The sequence below is a fragment of the Delphinapterus leucas genome, chromosome 10 (genome assembly GCF_059928025.1).
Source record: "Delphinapterus leucas isolate spDelLeu-1000000601 "Yukka" chromosome 10, BTC_Dleu_Yukka2, whole genome shotgun sequence".
Lineage (NCBI taxonomy): Eukaryota > Metazoa > Chordata > Mammalia > Artiodactyla > Monodontidae > Delphinapterus > Delphinapterus leucas.
Window position 1 is genome coordinate 88,559,270 of NC_143138.1, and position 16,076 is coordinate 88,575,345.

General features: G+C 38.0%; 1 protein-coding gene across 1 annotated transcript in view; it reads right to left on the reverse strand.

Annotated features, from left to right (window-relative positions):
* Positions 1-16,076, reverse strand: part of CNTN3 (contactin 3) — a 243,292-nt gene that overhangs the window by 149,069 nt on the left and 78,147 nt on the right. The window contains exon 4 of the mRNA XM_022572541.2: positions 2,436-2,531. Coding sequence (XP_022428249.2) covers positions 2,436-2,531 — 96 coding nt within the window. The remainder of the gene's footprint in view (positions 1-2,435; positions 2,532-16,076) is intronic.

Consider the following 16,076-nt stretch of genomic DNA (forward strand, 5'->3'; position numbering starts at 1 on the left):
ATCATAGCCAAGACCGCCCAGCTACTATTTTATGTTGCTTTTAAAAAATAAACTTTAAAAAAAATAATAAATTAATAAATAAATAAATAAATAAACTTTAGTTATTTTGATACTTGCTTACTAGGTGTACTTCTAACCATTATTAGTGTCTACCTAAAACATCATTCCCTTTTTTTTCTTATAATAAAACCCTTCTTGGGCTTCCGTGGTGGCGCAGTGGTTGAGAGTCCGCCTGCCGATGCAGGGGACACGGGTTCGTGCCCCGGTCCGGGAAGATCCCACATGCCGCGGAGCGGCTGGGCCCGTGAGCCATGGCCGCTGAGCCTGCGCGTCCGGAGCCTGTGCTCCGCAACGGGAGAGGCCACAACAGTGAGAGGCCCGCGTACCGCAAAAAACAAAACAAAACAAAACAAAAAAACGAAAAAACAACAACAACAAAAAAAAAAACCCTTCTTTTCTGTTGGAAACTACGCCTTTCTCATCTCAGTGCTTGCCAGTAGATGGAGCTGACTCTGGTTCTCTGCTGGAGGGGAAAATCTCATGAGCAAGGCTGATCCAATGAAAATCAGGAGCCACTGAGCAACAAGCTGTCTGGTCCATTAGGATCCTTAGCACTAAGGACAAGAAGGCCTGGAGGTGCCAGGAGCCACCTGTGCTACCACAGGGAGTCTACATGACAATGGAATCAACATGGAGGGAAGCAGAGCCAAGAAACAGCAAGAAAGACCAACCGCTTATGAAATTGGTTTAACCATTGGGTCCAGTAGATCGGGTTCTCAGGGAGCAAATATTAGAGTCTGGGATAAAGATTTTGACCAAAGCTCAAAACCCGTGAAAGCCAAGAAGGAAAAAGTAGGATTTGAGATAAGAAAGAAGTCAAACTGTGATGGCCCAGAAAGCCTTGGTCATGCTGGAAGGAAGCTCTGGATTGAGCCCTCCCCACTAGAACTGTCCAGTGTTGGGCAGAAATGACCCCTGATATCCTCTCCTTGTTCAGTCACCAGATGCAGGCAGTCCCTGGAAGGGCGAGACCCTGGGCAAGTGGCTCCTGCAGCCAAGGAGATCAGGAGGAAGAAGCTGAGACCTGGAGGCCACTGGCTGACCCCGCTGCCCACAGTGAGGCAGCGAGTCATTCTGGGTGGTACATCGCTGTGTCAACCATACAGCTCTAGTAGAAAGCACATGCTCAACCCAGTTATATGAGCCAGTACAAACTCCCTATTTTCTTCAAGCCAGTTTGAGCTCAGTTACTTTTACTGCTAATCAAGAGAGTCCATGCTTCCCTTCAAAGTCACAGGTCCTCTGAAACTTCATGATTTCAGCAAAATATACACTCCCGAAGTAGACTGGGGAGCCCAATTTAAACCCATGCTCACCAACATGAGGGCAAGCACGGCAGCTAATCAAGCCCCAAATCTGCAGTCTGCAGCTGGCTCAGACATTTCAAATGATCAAATACTGAAGATGGGAAATGTCTGTTTTATTGGGCTGAGGATTTTGTGATTAAAACTGCCGAGTCACTGGGCAAAAAGGACTTTGGTTTGGATGTCACAGAACAAATAAAGTCCAGCATACTGACATTTGAATAAGCTTTATTATAATGGGAAGAAGACTTCTCAGTTTCATCTCTGGTCAGAAAGCTTCTCTCTAACCTATTTATCTCTCAGGAATTCTCATCCTCTCATAACAGAATGTGTTTGCTTCTCTGACAACAATGATTCATACATTAATAATGCCTTCTTTGTTCCTGCAAGTGACCAAGTTTGTAATAGTGAGCGTGAGAGGAAAATACAACCAGCACTTCAGGCTCTTTACTGGGGAGCAGTACTTTAAATTATTTTCATATGTGCAGAAGTTAATTTTCACTCTTGGTAGCTATTTTGTTAACCTTGTGAATTTCCAGCAATATTTCAATTTATAGCAAAATACAGCATAAAATTTGCAGTTCCAACACCCCAATAAAATGATGTGAACACACACACATATTTCACTTTCAGTATATATTACACATATATCAAGAGGTGCAACAACATATATCAATAAGCATGTGTAGGCGTGTACGCATAAGGCAGGAGAGAGAGACAGAGAGAGAAACCACAAAGGCACCAATGTACGTCACGGTCTACAACTAAATAATAAATGATAATAGTGTAAGGATGAAGCATTGTTCAGCGCCATTAGGTAACTGAAATTAACTTGATCTTGCTTGCCTTTAGAACCTTCCTTGTTGAAATGAGTAAATTATATTAATAATCTCCTCTGGATAGACTGTTTTTTGTAGAGTTTCTTATATTGCAACTCAACTGACAGAATCCAATGCTTGGATTATCAAGTTTCTCAGGGTAATTTATGGAAGCAATAACAGTACATATGCTGTGGGTCTCGCCCCAAAACTTGTTTAATAAACATAAAAGCAAAAACAGAGCACTTGTTACCTCCAGAGTGTGGCGGGAGGCCACAGAGCAGGACAACTCCCTGTCCTTCACGCACTGACACTGTACTTCTCATTTTGGTTTTAAAATTTTCCAGATCTGATTTGAAAACAAAACAAAACAGAATTTCAGAAAGGACCATAAATTTAAAAATGTTCACACAGAGACATTCCTCTTTTTTAGGATAATAAAAAATCCCGTCTCAGGAACCTCAGGAGGAAAACATTTAACATTTGCTTTGAGAAGGAAAAGTAGGATTTTGATTTCTTTATTAAGGCTTCCAGAAATGCAGCAATAGAAACAAAAATACATACCCACTAATCCTGTAAATTAAACCCACATATTCCTTTTTATCTGTAGCTGTAGAAAACTACAAACTGTTTTTATCATTGGTCAAATAATTTTTTCAAGTATTTAATAAAGCAATTAAGGCAAATACTATTTTGATCACCAGTGGCTATTTTTAAAAACCATTTAATTTCTTTCAATAATAATCCAGGACAGCAAATTCCAATTCATATTCTCCAGCTTAAATTATAGCACGGAGAAGATTCTATGGGCTTCATTTTGAACAAAGCTTAAGCCTACGGGGAAAAAAAGAAGAAACATTTGTTTCTCTAAACTGTGACTTAAAAAAAAAGTACTGTGCATTCCATAGTTAATATACGCTGTGGTGTCACTTTCTGTATTAGAGCAATTACACTGTCAATTTGTGAAAGAATATACTCATTTCATAGCTTTTAAGGGTTGATATAAATTGCCTATGTGGTGACTATGAAAAGTAAGGCAGTGTACGTATTTTAAAACACAACTTGAAAAATTTCAACTTTGAAAAATGCGAAAACCAAAATAATCTTCTTCAACTTGATAAAACTACCAACTGTAGACATGTATGAATTTTCTGAGCACCATAAATCAATACATCAATGGGAAATTAGAAGGCCTATGTGTTTCATTTTATTGTTACTGAAAAACAGTATTAAATTGCTAGGTTTTAAGCATGGAATAAAGCAATTCAGCAAAACTCACATATGTGTGACGATAAAAGGAGAAAAAATAGTGTTTATGGACTTATTTTATTCAGACGTTACCCTACAAAAGTGATCCAACATAGCATTATATCATCTTAAATCTATAACCAAACGCAGCATTATCAAAACATTAAGGCTTTTGAAGTGTAACTGAGCTGGAACTGCAAAATTGGACCATCCAAATGTTTCCCAAAGACTAAGTGGAGGAGTACATCATATCAGAATGTAGCCCATACATGGAAAAATAATTTCAAATCATTATATTTTGACAACCAAGTATGCATCATATTACTGATTTTCTGTCCAATTCCTTGTTTTCTTCTGTTATATAACTTCACATCATAAAACATATTCATCACTGATTTTACCTAGAATACACCAAAAAGGATAAAAAAAAGGTTCTACGGAAACTAACAATGTCTCTTCTCCTCCATAGGTGAAAACCTCTTTTGCCTAAACACTAACACTGTCACACGTTTGTCCATTGCTCTAGACATTTGCAGTGATACTATCTCTACAGTATATAAGGGCAAAGAACATTATTTTTGGATACCTGATGTGGCCAGTTCATGGAGAACATGCATTAGGAAGAGCAAACAAAAATAACTGTAGTGGCCTGAAGTGTTTTCCCGGCTTTTTTTTTTTTTTTAACCCTAGGGACTATAGAGATCAAAGTAGTAAAAATATCCAAAAAGTTTCAGATTACTGAAATATCCTGGCAGATTATATATGCAACCCAAACCCAAGTCAAGGCTGCATATGGTCCAATCTTGACAAGAACTGTATCAGAACAAGTCCTGTTTAGGAGTCAAAATAAATAAGAAATCATTCCAGAAATTATTTGGTAGAAACCTCTCAGATTTTTCTTCCTGTCTCCTAATTCTTGCAAAATGTGACATTATTCACATTTTGTGAGCCTCTAATTAGCCAGACTTTAAGAAGAAACCAACTTCATAAGGAGCATCTACTAGCATCATATCTGATGGTGAAAGACAATGTTTTCTGCCAACATCAGGAATACGACAAGGATGTTCATTCTAGCCACTTGCAGCCAACATCGTATTAGAAGTTCTGACCGCTGCAATAATAAAAGAATAAAAAATAAGAAGCACACAGTTTCTAAAGGAAGAAATAAAATGACCCCTATTTGCAGATGATACGATTGTCTGAACAGAAAATAGGAAGGCATCTACAGAAACAAAAAGCAAACCAAAAAATTCCCACTACAAAGTGACTTAAATAGGTCACAGGATACAATTTCTAGAGAGTAACAGTAAACCTGCAGAAATCAAAATTAAAGACACAAAATTGCTTACAATCATTTCAAAGAAAATACAGTACTTAGGTATACAGATAATAAAACATACAAAGGATCTATATGCTGCAAGTTACAAGATACTGATAAAAAAGAATCAGTCTAAATAAAGTGAAGATACCTAGTGTGTTCATGGATTGGAAGATTCAGCATAGTTTCAACTGTCCCCAAATTGATAGACAGATTTAATGTAATTCCTATCAAAATTCCAGCAAGGTTTTTGGTTGTTTTACTTTTCTATTTTTTGTAGATGTAGACAGGCTTGTGCTAAAACTTACATAGAAAAAGCACAGGCCCTAGAATAACTAAGACAATCTTGACTAAGAAGAATAAAGTGGAAAGAACCACTCTACCTAGTATTAAGACTTATTATGTAGCTACAATGAGCGAGACAGTGTGGGAACGGCAGAGGGACAGACACACAGAACAATGGAATAAAACAGAGAATCCAGAAACAGATGCACACAAATATGCTGAGCTGATTTTTGACATATGTGCAAAAGCAATTCAGTGGAAGAAGGACAGCCTTTCAATAAATGGTGCAGGAGCAACTGGACAACCATAGGGAAAAGAATGAACCTTGCCCTCAACCTCACTCATATATGAAAATTAATTCAAAATGGATTTGAATGTAAATGTAAAACATAAAAATATAGAAATATAGACCTTTTAGAGAAAAATATAGGAGCACATCTTTGGGATCTAGGGTTAAGCAAAAAGGTTTTAGGCTTGACAGTAATAAACTGGACCTTACAACATTTAAAACTTTTGCCTTGTGAAAGTGCATGGGAAAAGGATGAAAAGACAGGCAACAGGAGAAAATATTTTCAAATCGCTTATCCAGTAAAGGAATAGTATACAGAATAAGTCCTCTTAAAACTCAATAGTAAAAAACGAAACTATCCATTTAGAAAATGGGCAAAACAATGAACAGGCATTTCACCGAAGAAGATATAGAGATGGCAAATAAGGACGTGAAAAATGTTCAACATCATTAGTCATCAGGGAAATAGAAATTAAAACTGCAATGAGGTATCACGGCACACCTATCAGAATGGTTAGCAACACCTATCAGAACTACAGCGACAACACTAAACCCCATAAAGGATGTGGAGAAACAGAATCGCTCATACATTGTTGGTGGCTGTATGACTGTACAGCATTTCACAGCCACTCTGGAAACAGTTTGATAGTTTCTTCAAAAACTAAACACACAGTTGTCATATGATCCAGCAATCGCACTCTTGGGCATTTATCCCAGGGAAACTAAAACATATTTTCACAAGAAAACCTGTACAGAAAAGTTTGTACAGCTTTATTCATAATAGCCCTGAATTGGGGACAACCCAGATGTCCTTCAATGGATGAATGGGTAAAGAAACAGTAGTGCACACATTTCCTGGAATACTACTCAGGAATAAAAAGCAATGGACTATTGATACACCCCACACTTGGATGAATCTTCAGAGAATAACGCTAAATGAAAAAAGCAATCCTGAAAGGTTACATGCTGTACGACTCCATTTATATAATATTTTTAAAATTACAGAATTTCAGAAACAGAGGATGCATTAGTGGTTGTCAGTGTTTAGGGAAGTTGGGGCAGGGATATGGGTGTGGTTATAAAAGGGCACTGTGAGGGATCTCGACCACAGTGTGGATACACAAACTATACATGATACCATTATAGAGAACTAAATACACGCGCGCGCGCGCGCACACACACACACACACACACACACACACACAAATAAGTACATATACAACTGGGGAAATCCGAATTAAAAAACAAAGATAAAATCCAGCTCTCCATATTTTTTTACTTTCTTTCCTCTTCCTCCACCCCACCTACAGGCCACAAGTGGCTCACCTTGATTGCCCTTCTGGTAACCACCTATGCTGTGCTGCTCTAAGATATCCCAAGTTCTGGTCACACCCTGGAGACAGTATCTCCCAAGATATCACACGGAGGTATGCAGAGCCAGGAGAGAAATACACTCCTTACTTTGACTGCTTTTCCTATGAATATTCACATGGACCATTCCTTGTGTATAAAATACTCTACCTTGACACCTGTCTGTTAATTTTATTTATTGGGCTAGGTTTTCTATGGGCTGCTCAAACACTTCATACTTGCAGGTTGATCTCCCCTAGAGGGGTGGGATAGGGAGGGTGGGAGGGAGACGCAAGAGGGAGGAGATATGGCGATGCATGTATATGTATAGCTGATTCACTTTGTTTTACAGCAGAAACTAACACACCATTGTAAAGCAATTATACCCCAATAAAGATGTTAAAAAAAAAAAAAGAAGAATCTGCTTGCTAATGCAGGGGACATGGGTTCAAGTCCTGGTCTGGGAAGACCCCATGTGCCATGGAACAACTAAGCCCATGCGCCTAGAGCCTGTGCTTTTCAACTAGAGAAGCCACGGCGATGAGAAGCCCGCGCACCGCAACGAAGAGTAGCCCCCGCTGGCCGCAACTACAGTAAGCCCGTGCACAGCAACGAAGACCCAACGCAGCCAAAAAAAAAACCCAGTAAAGTTTCTAAGGGAAAATTCTACCATGGCAGGCTATAGGTGTGTCCTAGGAAAACAAAACTAGTTCCTTATGTAAAAACAATGGCTTGCTCAACAAGTTCAATAGTATCTTAGTTTTCCTTCCCCAAAAGCAGAGCCAAGAAAGGACTTGAGTGATCTGCGGTATATGGAAGATGATCTCGGAAAGTAGGAGGGAAGGAGTGGGGTGAATAAAAGAGGGATGGAAGAAAAGCCACCAGCTGGTTACATTACTGAAGCTGCTACTGTAGTCAATAAGGGATTGATTCTGCATGAACCTCCGATAAGTGTACAGAATGCCTTCTAGAACCATCAGCTTGAAAGATGGGAGTCAGGGGTATTTGAATACAGGCTCCCAACCTTACCAGTGAAGGGTTTTCCCTGGGGGCAATCATTTTCCCCTACCCATCAGAGCTCTCACTGTGAACTTTCATGGAACTGTCTACCCCCCACTGCACATTAGTCAGAGGTGGGCAGAGGGGATTTAATACATTTGGGGAATACCAAAAATGTCTACTGCAAATAGATTTCATACTTAAAAGCCCAGCCTTTTTACAGGTTTTACAACAGGTTTGTGTTGTAAGTTTCCAGGCAGACTTACATATTCAGTATTTTCTAAGCCTCCTTAGGGAACAGGGAAGCACTTAATAAGATCTTAACATCTTCAGGAACTGTCTTTGTTTTTTATACACAGTTGAAATACTGGTACCATGGGTGAACTCTAAGCACCTAGGAATACTTTACAAGACCTTTCCCCACAAATATATCATAATTCAGCTCCTTCCCTGCTTCTCATCACCCCACTGCTCCAGCAACCCCAACTCTCGGCCACATACACTGAAACAATAACAAACTATTTGGATTTTCCCAAGCACAAAATACTTGTCAAAAATCACGCAACTGTGCTCTCCCACTCCTTCACTGACGTTGCACTTTTATTCATCTTCAAAACCAGCTTCATCCACATCCCTTTCTTGAAACTCTTGAAATTACCTCAATCCTTTCAATTCTGTTTATTTATTTATTTATTTAGGCTGCGTTGGGTCTTCGTTGCTGCGCGCGGGCTTTCTCTAGTTGCAGCAAGCAGGGGCTACTCTTCGCCACGGTGCGCGGGCTTCTCATTGCGGTGGCTTCTCTTGTTGCAGAGCATGGGCTCTAGGCGCACGGGCTTCAGTAGTTGTGGTGTGCCAGCTCAGTAGTTTTGGCTCGCAGGCTCTAGAGTGCAGGCTCAGTAGTTGTGGCGCAGGGGCTTAGTTACTCCGCGGCATATGGGATCTTCCCAGACCAGGGATCGAACCCGTGTCCCCTTCATTGGCAGGCAGATTCTTAACCACTGTGCCACCAGGGAAGCTCCCAATTCTGTATTTTCTATATTTTTCTATTTTTCCATTTTGTTCTCCTATCCTGGGGGTCCACCAAGATTAGAACACTGTCATTTTCATCTTTATATCTCTAGGCTATTACATATTTGTTAGCATTGTGTGGGTCATAAACATACATTTGCATCCATCATATCATTTTCCTTGGAATCTCCATGGTGGGTCCCCCACCGAAGTTGAATCCTCTGTGCCTGGGTTGCAGATTTCTTAACTTTCTACCAATGAGACTTAGGAAAAGAAAACAGGAGTGGGCCCACCAGGGATCCTGTCTTTGCTCCACCATAATCCAGACCTGCAAGACTGGGGAGTTACCACTTGATCATCTGTGCTTCCCAGATTTTTATTTGTAAACTGGGGACAACACCTGCCCTCTGAACCTCACAGAGTTTTTTGAGAGAGGCTCTCTAGCATCGTAGATCTGCAAGCCCTTTGAAAAATAAATAGAATTATAGAAGTGCAAGGTTCCCTTATTCCTTCTGAGACTCTGGTTTTACAACTCTCCTTACTTCAGTCTCTCTCATCTCATCTATGATTTCAAACATGCAAACATCACTTCATCTAAAAAGCAAAATATATCTTCCAATAACTCCCATGCTCCACTTTTCTTAAACAAATCCTCCTTCCCCCCACGACCATCTCTCTGTTTCCTTCCACTTTTTAACTTGGATTGAATTTAAGTCTCGGTCCTCTGGAGTCAGATAAACCCATCTACAAATCCCTTTCCTGAAACTTAAGTGTTTGACCTGTGGTAGATTACTTCACTTGTTGATCCACAGTTTCATCACCTGTAAACTGAGGATAATAATAGCAATTATCTCTGCTAGTGTTGTGAGAAAGAAATAAGATAGTCTACATCATTTACTTAAAACGGTGTGTTCAAAAAATAATAGCTATCATTTTTCTTTACATCCTCTCATAGATCTCACCATGTCTGAAGCTTTTACCATTGTGTCTATACCAAAGATGTGCTCATCAAAATGTTGATTCAAAACATGCATTTTCTGCATGCCTTCCAGACACATTTTGGCTATCCATCTCATATTCAACATTTCATTTTCCTATGCTTAGAGCAGTCCCTACAAAACCCTACAACTTCCATCACTGTGTTGTTACTTTCTAAGACTCCCACCTCCAATTTGTCACTCCTCATTCCTACTTTTGTTTAATCCATTCAATTTTATCATGTTAATTGTTTTGCAAAGTTCAGCCTCTTTCGTCCCATTTCTAATTTCTCACTACCACCGTTTTAATTTTACTGGAAAAATTTTATGATGCAAATTCACCTGGCATGTATTAAGCATATGGCTCCAGTATGCTTGTCTATCAAAACTCTGCATCCCCAACGTCATAAGAATATGCTCTATCAAAACTGACTAAATTCATATATGAAGGAATTAATGGATGAAAGAATTTGCTAGGCTGTGTGATAGAATTTCCTGGAATTTATCTCATTTAATTTTCACAAACGCTCTATTTAAAGGTATTATTTTTCCATTTTCCAAAAAAGCTGTGGCTCAAAGCAATTACAGACTTTGACAAAGGTGATGCCGTAAGTGGTGGAGCCAGTTCAACTGATTTCAAGTCCAGCTCTTTTCATCTTTATACTATGTGATAAGTCCATCCAACCTTTGGGCTGGTCTCCCCACCTGCGATCTCTCCCCTCCCATCCAATCCATCTGTCTTGTGCCCAGAGAGTTGAGTTCAGTTTTCTTCATAAAACACATATCCAGTTTTCAATACCTGCTCAAAATTTTACATGAATTTCTCATTGCCTAGATGATGAAGTCCATTTTCTTGTCCTAACATTCAGTCATTCACTTGACATGTATGTATTAGTATATGTACATATATATGTATATATGTGTGAAATATGTACCTATGTTCCAGGTATTGCCACAAAAGAGCTCGGTTTGTCATTTGGAGTATTTCAGCTTCTAAAACTTTACTTATGCCCCATCATTCTCCTTTCAACTTATGCTAAGTATCTACATTTCAAGGTCTAGTTAAAAATGTTCACGCTTTGTGAAGGAAGAATTCTCCGATAATTCTGGACTACATGATAACTGAGTTTTAGATTAGTCTGTCTCACAAGACTAAGGCTGAGGGCTCAGTCCACCTCCATCTCCTTTTTGCCTTCCACCGACCTCAAAAAGCACCTATCCAGTACAAATGGCTTCAACTCAAGCAGTATGATTCGTCCCCTCTAGAAAAGATACCGTCCACTGTTAAGAGCACACAGAAGGCTTGTGCCTAGTAGCTGCTCTCTAGCAAGCCCTTCTGCTTCCATCAGTTGAACTGCCTGTATTTATTAACAGAACTGAATCACCCTTTTTACATGAAATTAAATTACTAGTGAAATACTTAAAAAGTTGAGGGAATAAGTGTGTGAAAAAAAGGGAACTGTTGTTTATAAAAAAAATTTTAAACTTCTGAAAAACTCAACGAAAGCAATTCACCCCTTCCCCAAGGTTGATGCTAAAATAGATAGAATACATGATGCAAAATACCATAAAAGCTTATAAACAAAAAATAAAAATCTTTAGACTATTTCTGTACCCAGATTACTTAAGAAATATTTTTTAAATTATCACTCAAATTCAAAGAAAAACAATAGCTGGAAATCACAGGAGATTCATAATAGGTGTGTTTTATACAAATAACACAACGAATTCCTACCTTCCATCAACGAAGAGTGCTTGGCACGGCATTAAAAAACAAAAACAAAAAGCAGAAGACATATATAGTTTCATATTTGAAGCAAAAATAAAATTGTTATAATAAAAGGTAACTTTTCTTTAAATGATTACCTATTTTAATTTATTAAGGAGATTTTCAATTAAGGGTCCAACTACTGGTCCTGACTATATCAAATAAAAAAGCCCCTTATGTATTTGGGAAAAAGTAAATGCTGGATTATTAAATCAAACAACAAAAATTAAGAATAATGTTTCTGATATTGACAGTTTTCTCTTCCAGTATATTAAATCTAGGGGAAAAAAAAAAAAACTCTTCCCAGTTGATTGTGGATATTAATTTCACCTGTAATACTGAATTTTAAAACATGAACAGTTTAATGTAAGCGGAACAGTACTATAAATCTTACTTTCTGAAAACTTTTTCTTCTTATACTTCATGTATCTTAAAAAAGCTAGCTTTATACTTAAAACCACATTTAAAAAATGTATGTGGCAATACTACAAATCATTTTCCTTCTCTTTGATACTAAGATCTCCAAGTATACCAGAGGTTTGAGATAATTCAGAAAATCTGCATGAAAACCATATTTTAAAAGTCAGTTTGATTTTAACAGGGCCATAGAAAAAGCCAGCATTCATACATAAAACGTTACCAAATATAGAGAACTATTTTCAAGACTATCTAAGAATGTTGTATTTCAGAAACTAACCATCATTGGGTGTGTCACAGAGGAATTCTAATGATTAGTTATACAAGGATGTGCTTGGTCTTTTCACTTAGAAACGTCTACTTGCCAATTTGGAAATAAAAAGATCACATAAAATGACAATATTCTGAATATCTGAACAAATCACGCCACTTCAATGCAGTTATCTTAATAATATTCTCAAACGTTTTAAAAAAGCTTTTTAACAGCCTAGATTAAAATGTCTTAGTGGCTTCTTCAGCAAAGAATTTGAAGTTAAATTTCCGTTAGAGTCTCTGCTACTAAAACAAGCTCTGTGGTTTTACACAATTTTCTCAGAATCTTTGATATGCAGATTCTTCTGAAAAGTGCAGATAATATGACCTGCGTTAGAAACATGCTGAGAGGTTATGTGAGAAAATAAACGCAAAATCCTTGGAATGTATTAGGTGCTCAGTAAGTATTAGCAAGCTGCTTCCACTCCCCGGGCAAGGATAAGCTCTACATATCCTTCTATCCTCGTCTATCCAGACCTATGTCATCCAAACCCAGATGAAAGTATCCTTTCTCATTTGAAGCCTTCAACAGTTACTCCAGTTTGTCTATATTTAGCCTCTTGCTTTCAACAGGCATGTCTCTCTTCCCAGGAACATCATAATTTCTATTGTTTTCCCCCTGCAATTAGTAGAATAGATGCTAAGTAATACTTGTTGAAATTCAACACTTGAGGTGAGTTTTTTAAAAAAAGCTCCTGTTATTTGCTAAACTGGCTGAGTCACTGAGACTGTTCATACATTTCATGGAACAGTTGCCATTAAGACACATGTGATTTTAGCAACGAATATATGGTGTTACATTATATGCTTACTTCTATCCATTGTAAGAATAATGGAAAATAAAAATAAATTAGCATAATGCAATAACCCTCCAACACTACAAGAAAAAATATCAAATATTGAATCGTTACCCTTATTTACAAATAGTTTATCTTTGAACGATTCCCTCAGCAGCACGTTACAGACTAATAGCAGGGCTCACAGATGATAAGAACACCTATGGTCTGGCATCCAAAGATCACCTTTGTTACAGAGAAGGAAGCTAATGAGATTTATTTTAATTCTATGATCACTTCATACTGACAATTTTCATCAAAAAGAGAAAGAGAGAGACACACGTCAAAGATTAGTTATGGACCGCCTGAAAAAAATACTTACCTAACTCAAGTTAAATGAAGATTACTTTCTAAAGAATCAAAATGACTTACATGTGTACAGACCTCTTGAGATTGACATAGTTTATCTCATATGATTCTCAGCAATAATCTGTGAGACAGGCAATGCATATATAATTATTCCCAATTTTTACAAGGGCAAACCAAGTCCAGGAGAGGTTAGATTTTGCCCAAAGCCATGCTGCTAATTAAGTGTCAGAGCCAGGCAGATAACACATCCTCTGATTTCTAACTTGGAGAAAAAGGAGGACCGTCACATCTGAATTACAGTTTAAGCTTTCGACTCCTTTTCAGTCTTTAGAAATACTACCTTAGGAAACTGAAATGGATAATTCGCAAGTCATATTTAAGGTATGTTCATTCTTTCAATCGTTCATTCAAATTATTCAACAAGTGCCAACGAGGCTGAGCGAAAGAAGATGTCTTTACTCTTCTGAAACTTGGCAACTCGTTTCTTAACCATGCAGTGCCTTGGTTTCCTCTTTGTCAACAAGGAGGGATAACACCCACCCAGGAATCCCCTTGGGGTTTGATATAACAATCAAAGGTAATGATCAACGAAATAGAGCTTTCAAAGTGTAAACGACAGCAAAATATTTAGGTGTAAATGCTCCTATTTCTCATCACTCTATAACCTTATGTAGCTTCATGTTTCTTCAAAGTCATTATACAATATTGTAGAATGTATTTATTGTTTATTTATTTAGTACCCCCACCCCCTGCCGCATCCTGGCTAGAAAGTAAGCTTCACAAAAGTATAGTCTTTCTTCTGCTTCATTTTTACATCCTGGGCACATATTATGTGTTAAGCATATAAACAGATGTTATCATATGATTTCAATAAAGCCTCTCACTCTCTTATGCCCCTACATTAACAACACATAAAGACTAATTTGTCTGTTGGTGAAAGATTGATAATATCTTAGATCATTACCTTGGGCACAGCTGATGTCTGTTGTTCTGTTGCAGAGCTCCTGAATTATTAACTTAAAGCTTAAGTTACAAAGTTACAAAGCAAAATAGCTAAAAAAAAATCTCCCCCAAAATATAACTGTGAAATTTAAAGAAATGTGTGTGTTTCTCCCTAACTTTAACACTGGCCACTTACTGTGTCATGTACATCTATTTCAAAACTTTTATAAACAAATGTACAAAATTTAAAACTAATAGGGAATAACAAAAATCTACGTGTGTAACAATGATTTCTTGTTAATTTCTATGAGGTCTTTAAAAATATTTAACCCAGAAAAAAAATCAACCTAATATATATTTAAGAAAACAAAGGCATATGTTATTTTGTCATTTTAACACCAAACCCTAAAATAAACTAAAGCATAATAGACGGGTATAAATATTATGATAGCACAGCCTGCTTGTTGCCATGGAAACATCACTATCAGCGGACCTCTGAACGTGCGTCTGCCTGTGTTTCTCTGAAGGAAGCAAAGCACAAATTCACGCTACTTGTTTTCTTTGTAAGTTGTATCTGAGTTCCAGAATAAGCAAAGTACAAGAGTGCAATTCTGTGCTACAGAAGTGCATTACACATGATACTAGGTGACACATGGATCCATTAGTCTACTAGATCCCCTACACTTCAGTACTTAAAGAGCTCCTGAAAAAGGTTTCTTGGTTTAAGTTTTTAAAGCACGAACATGTATACCAATTAGAAAGCAATCAGGGCAAATGTGCTGATGCAGAGGGTAAAATAAAGTGCAAATGGGACAAATGTAAATATAGTGTTGTTAGAATAAATGGGCCAGCTTATTGAATGGGTTATATTATCCTCTGGACCTGTTCATGGAAAGTGCCAGCAGTCATGAAGCTGGTAGGAGAAATGCACTCCATCAGTTCTGTAGATGATGCTTCTTTCCATAAATGAATCTTCTGCATTTAACCAAAACGAAAACTTAGGTTACCATTCTAACCGTTCTAAATATTCTAAAATATTTGTCCCTAAGTATATATTCTGTAAGCTTCACTTTCTGAACACTGAGATTGCTACATTCCTGTTCTATTCAATTTTGTTTCTTGTTTAATGATTACATAATCAGGTGGGAGGCTGTTACAGTAAAATAGATTAGATGGGAAATGTGTCCAAAGTAAGACTGTAGAAATCAGAGAGGAAGACAGGGATTTTAGCAATACCTCTACAAGATAAAATTAGATAATCAATATTGTGTGGAAATACTGATAAAAAAGAAAGTGCTGGGCTTCCCTGGTGGCGCAGTGGCTAAGAGTCCGCCTGCCGATGCAGGGGACACGGGTTCGTGCCCTGGTCCGGGAAGATCTCACATGCCGCGGAGCGGCTGGGCCCGTGAGCCATGGCCGCTGAGCCTGCGCATCCGGAGCCTGTGCTCCGCAACGGGAGAGGCCACAACAGTGAGAGGCCCGTACCGGGAAAAAAAAAAAAAAAAAACACTACTCGTGTTTTATGAATGCTTTCTACTAGAATCAGTGAAATTAAAGAGAAATGCTTTAATAAGATATGTATTTAACTAAGACAGTAGGCAAAAGTAGTGCTACTAAGGCATTAATTTGGAAAGCAATACATTTTATGCAGTACCTTAATGTGTTTCACCAAAGCAACGGTAACAAAAATGAGGAATGTGACAATCATGCTAGTGGAGAAAGATGTGCTCCCTGTCATTAGGAATCACAGGACAAGAGAGGGCCTCTGTGATGGCATCAGCATATACTCTTCATTAGCGTTTGAAAAAAACAGGGGAAACTCTAGTAATTTGCCTA